This window comes from Cryptotermes secundus, unplaced genomic scaffold (assembly GCF_002891405.2).
Source record: "Cryptotermes secundus unplaced genomic scaffold, Csec_1.0 scaffold5069, whole genome shotgun sequence".
NCBI lineage: Eukaryota > Metazoa > Arthropoda > Insecta > Blattodea > Kalotermitidae > Cryptotermes > Cryptotermes secundus.
In genome coordinates, this window is record NW_019742590.1 from 4125 (window position 1) to 17083 (window position 12959).

The window sequence follows — 12959 nt, forward strand, 5'->3', positions numbered from 1 at the left end:
GGGTACCCACTTGACCCTGATATTCATTTACACAGTACAACTATAATATAATGATAAATATAAATGAAAGAAAGTACAGGCAATGTTTAAGGTCCTGCCTCTGGGTTGCATATGATGAGAACAGAGAGGTAAGATGATGTAAGAGTGGGGCAGTGTTAGCAGCTACACTGTGGGAGGGTGCATCACACACTACAACTGAGCCCCTGCTACAACACATTCATACCATACAGCCCTTATCTCAGTTAATGGGCTTAAGCAAAATCCCTTCAAATTCCGCGACAAAAGGCCAGGTCTAAAAACGGATACGGCAATTTCATCTAACATACTCTGCTCACATAACACTAGTGCATGCGATGAAATTTCACTTCGTAATTTAGGGCACAATAAACGAGCATAAAGTAAAGTAAAGGTATCCTTGTAACAGGCCATGAAGGCCCATAGGGTTGTGAGATATTGAGGTTCCCACATTTTCTACACAATCGGCTCATAGATGGCGGTAAGGTTGTCAGTCTTACACGCCGGCCGCCCTTTACCCCCAAGAACATTTCAAGAATATTCCTGGTACTCACTTCTGTTAGAGGCTAAGTCGACCGCAGGGCCAAAGTGCGGCTGGAAGAATTTGGTAAATTGAAAAAAATTCAATGATCTCATCGGGATTGAATCCCAGGACCTTCCGGCTTGTAGCATAGTGCCACCAACTACTCTACGGCGTGCCCCTTAATAAACGAGCATGCTTAACTTAAACTATACTGGATTCCCACTGCTGTTTATAAATAAACATTAAATTGTGGGGTTTGAGATTGTCACGGCGATGGTTATTATGAGTTCTATAGAGCCAAATAGTCCACCGCAAATTAACCGACGTTTCGGAGGAAGCAAAGAGCAAAAAAAAAACGTAAGTACCACATTAAAACTGGCATACCTGAAGCAAGTCCTCTACCACTTAGATTTAATTGACCAGTTTTCCGTGCCAACTTTATTAGATGACAAGGCAGCTCCTTTGAATCAGCATCTTTATCTTGGGTATGGAAGAGTGGGTTTACCCTCTTCAAAACCGAATTCGGCGGCCTTTTGTACCGATATTTCTCCATGTCTAACGTGTCAAGACACTTACATACAAAACCGGCAGAAACATTCACATAAAAGTCATTAAATCAAACATCTCCGACAACATCCTACTGATTACACAAGCTTTAAAAGCAACCTCCACCTTTCTCTTAACCCTCTTAACCTCTTAACTGCGCATTACTTAAATAACTATTGCAATTACTTGTTAACCTTGTTAACGCGCGCAAGTATCTCTATCGCACCATCGCACTGCACTGATCGGACTTTCCTATCAATATTCAATGTTTAAATACGTTGACTCACTCCCATCGCTCCCATCTATGTGTAACATCCATATTCAGTACCACAACTAACCGATTGTTCAGTCGGTACCAACATTCTACTTCCCACTGTACTTTTACAACAGAGATAGCTCAGTCGGTATAGTGACTAGAGTACGAGCAGGACAACTGATAAATTGGCGTTCGATTCCCGACAGGGACGAGAGATTTTTCTATTCTTCATATGGTCCAGACCGGCTCTGCGCCCCACCCTTTCTCCTGAGTACCTGGTGCTGCTTCCCTACGCAAAGAGCAGCAAGGGCATACAGGTGACTACTCACCTCCATCTAATGCCAAGGTAGAACTATACCTCCATTCCACCATACGTCTTCAGAAATAAATTTACCTTTCACCATTACACTATAGCTTCTAAGTGAGGGATGTTCCATACTGAGGGATTTGTGAATTACTTTAGGTGTATCTGACAATATTGCACGATGTTTCGCTGTGCTGTTTGTGTTGTGTGTGATATTTCTAAATTTTGGTGAAATCTGGTACTACAGATCCTTCCTCAATTGTATGGGACAGCGTAAATTTGTTAAAAATGAACTTCTCATGGCAGTGACTGTGAAGTGTACTGTCTTCTGGTATGGGATGTCATGCAGTTCAGTAAAATTTCACCAATATTTCTGTGGAACATACTGCCTCCATCATCAGATTCAAAGAGTAAGTCAGGTAGTTGGTTTCATCCTTGTTCCTATTGGTTCTCTCTGGACTCCTTTTCTCTACACATGGCTTATGCTGCTTACTGCTACATCCTTCTAATGGCTTGGCTTGTACTTTTATGTGAAGATGGAGACATTACATTCTTCCAAAACATCCCAGAACTTTTCCTGGAGTACATGGTATCACATTGCAGAAAATAATATTCTTCAATGCAAATCTGAACCATCAAATTTTAGTTACATTTAGTAAAGCATGAATTCATATTTTGTACACAGACAGTAGAAACAGAGGCCAGAGAGTTAGCACCTCAGTGTTTTACACACTGATATTTGTCTCCACAAATCTAAACATGGCTATGGTTGTGTACATAGTCATCAGACTGTGTAGCTTTAACATAATAAGCATGAAACAGAATAGCAAACATGTTGTGCGGTTTTCTCATTCTCATAACTCCTCCACATATTGTATAATTATTGACTATTCTAATCCTCCAACTTCAAATTGATCACTTCCATCACTTTATAAAGTTCTATGCAGCCAATGTACATATTTGTGGTTTACTCCTTCCATAATTTCCAGCTCGTGTTGTGATACAAGTATTTGAGTGCTCAATATTCCTTAATAATTTCAGAGGCACTTTGCAAACACAACTACAGCCCATATATGGAATATATAATAATATAATTTCTTTTAAATATAGTCATGTGTATGAGTGACTACAGACAGGGTTTGGATTGGTAATGGAATTTATTGAACACTTACACATTGTAAACTATAGCTCTATTGCTAATTCGTACACTCTGCAGTTCACTACAGCACATACTAAATCTTCTGTCTGTTGAGTCACCAGTCGTTGCCTGGTTATGGATCTCACCAATGTCCTCTGCTTCCGTTCTCATGTTCAGTCCATACCATCACATCCCGTTTCTCCAAGATTTTCATAATATTAACTTCTCACCTACATCTAGTTCTACCTAGTGGTCTCCTTCCTTCTGGACTTTTCTTCAACACCCTACATGAATTCCGCTTCTCTGCCATGCACAACACACTGGACGGCATTGTCAAAACCTTCTATAATATTTAACTGGTGTGACAGACCAGAAGGAATAAAGTTAAAAGAGAAGGTATACTTTTACGGCAAATTAAGGACAGGATATAACTGGAAATTATAGAACAATAATGGAGTAATCAACAACTAAGTAACATAATTTTTATTACATTGTACATAATTTTCAGAGCTGAAGAATGACATAAAAATATCTATCTAGTTCTACACAAAAGCTTCTGCAGCTGACAGAATACCATCAGATAACCCACAAGCAAACCAAGCGATTCCATTTTAAAATTTTATTTTAGTCAGAGCAACATAAAGTCTCATAGAAATCCAGTCATTACTAATGACACTGATACTGTGTCATATTCATGTCTGATGTGCTTTTAGATGATACAAACTTAAGATCTCGGCCAGGTACTTATCCTGAAGGATTTTTTCAAGATTTTCCCAAAGTTCTTCTTGTGAATGAGAGGATAGCACATCAAACTAAACCAAGACTACTTCCCTCAATTTGTAACTGTTCTCATGTCTCATTCCATGCCAGGTAACTGTCAGAGTCAATACAGCATTTAAAAATAACAGAATAAACAGTCACAAATGGAAGGACAGTCCTGACTTACCCATAAAGTGTGTTACTTTTCACTTTGCACAAAGAATGCCTGACTAGGTAACTAATTCTCCTGTAACAGAATCTGGAAGCTCAACATTAATAATATTAAAACCTGTCCTTGGAAATGATCTTGAGGCAGTTCAATCCAATTCATATCCACACATTCTATAATATCAAGTCTTCCATTTCCTTCTCATTCTTCCAAGTGAATTTTTCCATCAGAGTTCTACAAATAATTAGACAGTAGGACATCTTTGTTGGCTGTTCAATGAGTTCACCTTGGTTTAACAACAATGTAACTATGTAACCTCATTTATAAAACAATACATTTCAGAGTATGTTTGTGTTTCTGTCTTGTGGCAAGGGGGAACCTAATCTGAGGGGAACATGAAACATCTGGAATGTGGCATTTTAATAATAAACCTAGACAATGGATAAGGACCAAGACATTGAAGCAAATATGATGTACATTCATCAAAAGCAAAAGTGAGTAATTCACCTGTCTCATGATCAGCATATACAGCAACACCTTTTCGGCATATTACACTGTGATTCAAACAGCAGAGTGAGATTTAGCACTAACAAGAGAACACCTCCACATACATGATCAGGAACTGTTCAAGGTTCTCAGCAGGTCCTGAAATCATTGAATTGTAGGCAAAATAAGGAATGGGCAAAATATTAGTGTAGGAACGCTTTAATAATAAGTTCTCTCATCATTAAAATATAAATAAACAATATTAAATATATTTTGATTTAAAATACATAGTTATCTAAAATTAAAATGGTTAAAATTTAATTAAACTGTGCAACAGACTGAACAGAATCCATTATCCTAGAGTTCAGTCTTCTAACATCCAGTCTGAACATTGAGCAATGCAATGGTTTTGCTGATGTGTGGAACAGTATTGACATTTGAACACATTCCCAAGTTGAAAACCTTCTGTAGCAGTGGTAAAGCATGTTCTGTAAAACAAAAAGAAAATTAACATCACATTAACTGCTGAAATAAACGTTAAAAATGTACTGTTCAGAAAATTTCTGTGAACTGTTCCACTATCAATAAGGGCAGGAAAGGTTTCTTCCTAACCAATGATTCAAACAGAAATTAGAGAGTTGATTAGCAATTACATATAATTTAACATATAGGATTCCTGATCTGCAAATAGTAAAAGTCATATGTTGTCATAGTAAGAGTTGCCAGAAGAATGGCATGGTTACAGTACCAACCTTTAAATATATAACTCTGTTATTTTGCAATCTTCAGTCACATTATTTTCACATTTGTTTGACTAGACTATCAACACTCTGCTGAGAAAGTTCACACTATAGAAAAAAGTAGGATCTTAAGTTTTTTAATGTTTCTATAGTTCAGCATTTTTCCTTTTCCTGATTTGCAGAGCTGATCAAAATTTTGAAATTAAATACGAAACCTAATTTACTGGGGTACAAGTTCAAAAAATTTCAAACAATATTTTGTTCAGCTTTTGAAGCAAAGAAATTATTCTCTGCATCCATCAGACAATTTAAAATGAACTGAATAAACACTAACAATAAATGCAACCCCTTGTTGAGAAAGATCTCTAGTGAAAGAAATGACTTTACCTTGAGCACACAGTACAATTTCTGGGAGTCTCTCTAACGCAGTGTTCAGCACATCAGCCTGGTCACTCTCTAGACAACGCAGGAAAGCAGCCAAACTTGTGCCAACTGTGGCAGCTGCTGGGTTATGTCGCAGATGTCTTGCCAACAGTACATGAGCCAGAGTACGTATATTACTGGTAGGTGAGAGTAACAACTCCGATATGGGCTCACAAAATGTGTCCAGAATTGATGGTTTGCGAGATGAAAGATGATCTAATTCTTGCAAAGCTGTGTACACGTCTGCAAAAAAAAAAAAAAAAATACACCAAAGGATATACATGGAATATAATGCTACAAAAACATTTGAAATTCTATGATTGATAAAATATACAACTAACTGTTTGGATACCATTAAACAAAACAAATACATTTTCTTATTATCTCATCTATTAAAAAGGGTATCTGAGTAATATATGTAACACATTAAATAGAGAAGTTTGGCCAAAGTTTTTTTTTATTGCCTAGTGGGGTGGGACCAAGTCCCTTGTACTGAGGCCACTTCTGGCCTATTGTACCAGCCCCAGATGATGTATGTGTGTATTATGGAAGGGGGTGGGTTTCCCCATGCACTTCACTTAGACCAGTTATTGGTCCACTGTGTGTCCCCTTTTTAATTTCTACTGTCGCTATACCCTACCGGTAACGGTGTGTGCCATCAGCCCCCGTAGAGCCAACAAAGTCAGCCCCCGGTACCTTGATGCTTCTCCCATCCACCAGAGGCACTGGAGACTACTTGGGCGGGAAAGGGCCTGTAATTTAGCTCAGAGGTCTCCTGAAGACATGAGGTTCTTTTACGTGCCGTAAATCTACAACATGGGAATTTTTCTGCCCTTGCAGCCCCAGATGACAGGTGAGGGTGATTGTGGAGCAATTGGTGGAATGGAGGTTGGCAGGGGAAACTGAAGTACTCAGGAGAAAACTTGCCCCAGCGCCACTTTGTTCACCACAAATCCCACTTGACCAGACCTGGGATCGAACACGGGCCGCCACGGTGGGAAGCCAGCGACTAACCACTTGAGCTATGGCATGGCCTTCTGGTCATAGTTTATTTCATATGTAATTTGGCAGTAAATAAAAAATTGGTGGATGATTGCAAATGGTGATTCGCATTTCCACATGGGGGGGGGGGTGGAGTCCAGTTGGGTCCACTCGGCATGGCAGCCACTGATTGGCCTACTGTAGCCTGCCCCAGGTGATTATGATGATGGAGAATTTGGTGGAATGAAGACTGGCAGGGGAAACCGAAGTACACAGAGAAAACCTACCCCAGTGCCACTTTGTCCACCACAAATACCTAAGGTATTCTTTTGGACACTGCTGTACAGGACTAAAGAAAATGAAAAAAAAACCCATAGCAAGGCAGTTACCTTGGGAGGTTTGAATATGTGCTCTACCAGTGAAGAAAGGGATAGGTTTAGCTTAATAATATGACAGTTTATTACAACAGACTAGCCTGATGTGATAATTAAAATCTTACCATCTCCTTGCATCTTACTGAGAGAAGCCAGCCTGGGAGTCCAGACAGGTGATGGATCAGCTGCAGGGGGAGGAGCTGCCACAGCAACAATAATTTCACCTCCCTCCTCATCAGTCTTGGGCAGAGATATGCCCGACAGAAGAGTACGCAAACTTGGCAAATTTGGGTGAAAAATCTGCAGATCACTAGTGATACAGAAATTTCACTATTAAACACACCACTAACTGATGAAATAATCCCCATTTTCAAGCATATGCACAAAAATTGTTTTACAATTTCAAATTACTTCCTTGTTACGAACTTTGCAGAAGATACATTTATGCTTATGACTGATCCACCACATCAGAAAATCTGTCAAATTAACCATTTAAATTCTAGTGATTACTACAAGCACCACCTGCTTTAACATACTAAAACTCTCTGTCCTGTCCAGAAAGTTTATTTGTGTGCTTCTGTTTCTCTAAACAGCACTAACCAGTTGATCTTTGTAGGAGAGAAATGTAATATGTTTCCTGTGAGGTGAAAACTGAATGCTTATATATTATCATATGACATATGCATACATTAGTTCTAAATACAGAACTAATCACCTTACAACTACATTCATAAAAGAAACAACAATTATACATAATTCAGTAAAATTTTGGGCTTTTGTTATTACTGGAACCTTTTATGTTGCTACATCTAATGTCCTGAATAATTTTTCCAGCTCTTGATAGAAAATATTTACTAAAAGCTTCAAAAGAATTTTGATATTTACCAACTGTATGTCCCTTTAGTCAATTTGTTTCTAATTTTATAATATTCCAAGTTGTTTTCATTTTATTAGCAGAGTTAGTTACCTGATTATTTTACACTGACCTTTTAGCCTGTTTAATCACTCTTGATAATATTCTGCAGTATTGTTTATAGTACTTTTTTAAGTTGACATCATTACTGTCCCTACTAAGTAAATGAAGATGTTTTTTGCAATTCATGGCAGATGCAACAATGGCTAGTAATAAGTCTGTGGAGGATTTTGTGGATTTGACTAAAGAGGAATGTGATTTTAAATGTGAAGGTTGCATTAAATATAAAATTGAGTTAATGAAAGTTATTTCTGAATTAAAATCAGCAATGAAAGTTATTGAAATCCTGAAGGAAGACCAAAAAACTGATGTATTAATGGATAGATTAGTCACAAATGCACGTAGCCATGAACAAGTTTTCCAACTATCGCTAAGTACTGAAAATTGGACGCATATACCTGTGCATTCACAAGAGATGGATTCTGTTAGCGCCAGTAAAATTACAGAAACAACGATAAGAACTACAAATAGTTTTGGAGTCTTACATAACCTAGAAAAGGATCAGCCTAGGCAAATCGAGAAGAGTAAGATGAGAAGTCACAAATCTAATGCAACGAACCAAGATTCAACTGCAAAGGAACCTATTTCATCAAGGACTAGTAGATACAAGAAAGCAGAAAACCTGTTGCCAGAATTTCATATCCCTGTGATAGTGAATGGTTGTGTCCCTTGTAATACTTATTCAACGTTTTCAGAAAACGATTGGTCTGCAATTAAAAGTGGTGACAGTGATACTGACATGCAAATTTCAAACAAAAACGCAAGTCTAGAGCAGAATCTTTTAGTTGATAAGACTAAACATTTAATTTTATTCATTGGTGATAGCCATATTAGAGACTGTGTAGATAAGATCAAAGACAACTTAACTAAAACGTCCAGAGTAATAGGATTTGTCAAGCCAGGAGCTGACATAAGTAACTTATCTACCACGGCAGAGTCTATGGTTGAATCCTTGACACTTAATGATGTAATAGTTTTTTCAGGTGGAACTAAAGAAATAGGAAAAAATTATTCCAGAGAAACATTAAGAAATATATTGAATTTTATCAAAACCAATTCTCATACAAATATTGTTCTGTTGAATATTCAACATAGGTACGACCTGGAAAATTGGTCATGCGTGAATGATGAGATAAAAGTCTTTTATAGGAAATTAGTGAAATGTACCAAAGGTTTTAAGCATGTTACTTTATTACATCATGATTTAAATAGAGCTCTCTTTACAAGGCACAGACTCTATCTTAATAAAATGGGGAATAACGTACTGGTTAGGAGTACTGCCTTAATTTGTACTCAAATCTTTTACAGAGATGCAAAACCAATCTATTTGCCTTGGAAGGCAATCAATAATGACCATGATAATGAGATTAAGAATTTTTTTGGCATAAAAGATTGTACTGTTGATAATGTTATGTTAGAAATAAGTAAACCGCAAACTCTTGTGCCACAACGTAAATCAAATAGGCAAAGAAAATTTCCACTAGATACATATGATGATTTTTTATGGTAGAAGAAAAACAGTGTAACAACCATACTGAAGTCTTAAAGAAAAATGGCTTCTCAATTTATCACCAAAACATTTCTGGCCTTGCAAATATGACTAGTGAAATTTATGCCCGTCTATATCCTGAACTTCTGCAAGTGCTTTGTTTCATAGAACATCATCTAAATTATTCACAAATTGAAAATGTGACCATAGCCAATTACAACTTAGGAACTAGTTATTGTAGAAAGTCTTTTATTAAGGGAGGTGTATGTATATATTTACACAACTCTCTGGATTATGAACCTGTCAGCATTAATGAACTATGTATAGACAAAGCCATGGAGGTGTGCGCTGTTAAATGTAAATTTTTATCTAGTACATTCTGTATTCTAGCCTTTTATAGGTCCCCATCTAGTAATTTTTCATTATTCATTACCCGGTTAGAAGCTGTCATCAACAAAATTTATAAATCGAATTTATTAATGATAGTCTGTGGTGACTTTAATATAAATTATTTAGAAGATAATAAAATGAAGCAACAATTAAACTACATACTGCAGTCTTTTAACTTAAGTAGCGTGGTTTACTTTCCAACCAGGACTTGCACCACTACTCAAAAATTGATTGATAATATCTTTATAGATATAACTAAGTTTGAAAACTATTTGATCTCTCCAGTATTTAATGGTCTATCTGATCATGATGGGCAACGTTTGTTTGTACATCAAAAAGAGATCAGTAGGGAAAGTACAAACCTTAATTTCAAAATTATCCAGACATTTAACAACTGTTCACTAGATGATTTCAAACTAAGTATAAGTTTTGAGACTTGGGAAACCGTATTTAATGCTGAGGACAATAATATAGATAGTGTGTTTAATAATTTTGTAGATGTATATTTGCAAATATTTAATGCTTGTTTTCCCAAAAAGAAAATTTACGAACATTTTTCCTCCAAACAATGGTTAACCACTGGAATAAAAACTTCCTGCAGAAGGAAAAGAGAATTATATCTTTTGGCAAAATTTCATGACAATGAAAATCTAAAGCAGTATTATAAATCATACTGCAAGATTTTAACTAAGGTAATAAATGAGGCAAAAAGACTTAGCAATGAGGACAAAATTACCAACTCTAATAATGTTGCCAAAACCACTTGGAACATTATAAGGGCAGAACTGGGTAAAGATTGTTCAAAGGGTAAAATCTGCAATACAGTCCAAATCAACTCAAGTAATTTTAATAATTATTTTTTAAACGTTGCTGATAATATTACTCATTAATGACCTACCCATATTTATTAAATATATGAACGCCAATGCAAATCCCCAAACAATTTTATTTGCCAACGATATTAGTGTAATCGTCAGTAATCCGAACAATACAGTACTGGACAGTAACCTGAAATCAGTCTTTAATAGTGTGGCAAAGTGGTTTAAGACAAATTTACTCTTGTTAAATGTGGATAAAACTTACTGTATGAAATTCAGCCTTAAACATGCAAACAACTTTGAAACTCAAGTCACATACAACAATAAAATTATTCCCTATACTACTGAATTAAAGTTTTTGGGGTTGGTATTACATAATAATATGTCTTGGAAGTCTCATATTGAAACTTTGGCTGTTAAACTCACTAAAGCTTGTTATGGTGCAAGAGTAATTAGACCTTTTGTATCATTGAACTCCCTTAAGATGATTTATCACCTGTACTTTCATTTAGTTATGTCATATAGATTGATTTTTTGGGGAACCTCTTCACATAGTGATATATTATGTTTTTGGACTTTATCCATCGTCCTGGTTTTTAAGATAACAAACAAAAACACTGAAACTGGATCTGTTTCTGTCCTCAGGTGAAGGAAAACACCTATTCTGTTGGGTCCGTTAGAAAGAGCTAGCCTCAATCACCGGACAAACCAGTGTCACAGAACATGAAGATTATAAATACCTGAGACCAGGCTAAGTCCATGAGAGCTAATAAGAAAAATATTCATAACAAATTGTTGCAAACACATACAAGTGTGGAACCAGGATAGATAGATCTGTAGAAATTTATGCCACGAAACCAAACTCATAACCAGGTCCATGACCCCACAACATGGAATAGAAAGAAGAACTAGTAACAAAAACTAATAGCGTCTAACTAGCGTCAACAATGGAGTAAATGACGTCTATCTAATTTAGAACTTAACAGAAATGAATAAAAGCATATATCACGTCATACAGATCGTCTATGTGAATTGGTGACTTCATTGCTGATAATGGGGATCCAAATGGGAGAAAAGTCCAAACTGGGTTGGCTAATTGGGTTGGCCGAGCATGCCATATGGGCCGCTTCCTTGTATTTCCTATACCTGATGTGGCTTTCAATATCCAAAATCTTAGCTTCATCCCAGCCTACCCTATGTCCCTCTTCATAGGCATGTTGGGCTAGTTTAGATTTTTCTAGAAGACGTTCTATAGTAACCTATAGTAACTACTCTTCACATAGCTCAATTATTTTGAAACTTCAAAAGCGAATGGTTAGAATACTAATGAAGGCAAGACCTAGGGATTCCTGCAGAAAATTCTTTAAAATATTAAATATATTACCTCTGGCCTCACAGTACATATTCTCCTTGGCTCTGTTTGTGATTGCAAATAAAACTTGGTTCAGACAAAATTCTGAGCTTCATAGTTTCAATACTAGGAATAATTCCAATTTTTTCCAACAAACGACTCGTCTAACAATGTTTCATAAAAGTCCTGCTTATGCAGGTGTCAAGATTTATAATCATCTTCCAGATAATATTAAAGTATTGGCATGTGACATTAAAAGTTTCAAGAGAGCATTAAAAAAATATTTATATGAGCATTCTTTTTACACTGTTGATGAGTATAAAACTAGTTAACCAACTAATAATATAAATCTAATAAATACAGTTACTATTCCAACAAGAGTTACAAGTAGTCCAGAATCCTTAATAGATTTAATGGTTATTAATAGACAGTTTAATAAGAATGATACAAAGGCTGTAGACTTGGGTTTTTCAGACCATTTGGCTCAGATTCTAAAGGTGTATGTAGACTTACGTAAGGTTGATTTAAAAAAGGTCTTGCAAAGAAAATACTCTAAAGAGAATGTAGATAAGTTCATAGATATCTTAAATAATGAATCATGGGAGGAAATTTATATGGAGAAGAATGTAAATGAACTTTATAAATTATTTATAAATAAGTTTTTATATCATTTTAATAGAGTATTTCCAGTGAAACTAATAATGAAGAAAAACAACAAGAATAATGCATGGATATCCAGAGGAATAAAGGTTTCCTGTCAAAAAATGCGGGTCTTAAATAAATTGAAACAAAGGATGTCACTTTCAAGGAATGCGCTGGGGTATATTAATAGATATCATAAAATTTATAAACGAGTTATTTCAGAAGCTAAAAAAAGACATAATGACAGACAGATAGTAAATGCTGCTAACCCAAATAAAGTGATGTGGCAAATTATTAATAAAAAAATGGGAAAATCAGGGAAAATTAATCAGGATATTTGGTTACAAATTAATTCAAAGATGATATATCACCCACAGAAGGTGGCAGATACTTTGAATTCCTATTTTATTGACAAGGTAGAAGAACTAGTGGAAAAGAATAGGAGTAAAGGTAGTGGAAGATCAGTACAAAAAGTCGTAGTAGACAATTCAGAGTCTATGTATTTTTTTCCAACTTCTGAAGAAGAAATAGTCTCAATAACATCTAAATTAAAAGGAAAAGCCTCTTCAGGAGTAGATGAAG

The 12959-nt window shown here is 35.9% G+C and overlaps 2 protein-coding genes across 4 annotated transcripts in view; both read right to left on the bottom strand.

The window, feature by feature from the left end:
- LOC111873376 (leucine-rich repeat-containing protein 40-like) overlaps positions 1-1317 on the bottom strand; it is a gene marked incomplete at its 3' end in the record, with an annotated part of 3819 nt that extends 2502 nt beyond the window's left edge. The window contains 1 exon segment of the mRNA XM_023868033.2: positions 923-1317. Coding sequence (XP_023723801.2) covers positions 923-1091 — 169 coding nt within the window.
- Positions 1318-3250: 1933 nt separating this feature from the next.
- Positions 3251-12959, bottom strand: part of LOC111873377 (integrator complex subunit 1) — a 78468-nt gene continuing 68759 nt past the window's right edge. For all 3 annotated transcript variants that reach the window (XM_023868035.1, XM_023868036.2, XM_023868034.2), the window contains exons 34-36: positions 6840-7024; positions 5324-5602; positions 3251-4684 (exon numbers count right to left, since the gene is read on the bottom strand). In XM_023868035.1, coding sequence (XP_023723803.1) covers positions 4569-4684; positions 5324-5602; positions 6840-7024 — 580 coding nt within the window. In that variant the 3' untranslated portion in view covers positions 3251-4568. The remainder of the gene's footprint in view (positions 4685-5323; positions 5603-6839; positions 7025-12959) is intronic.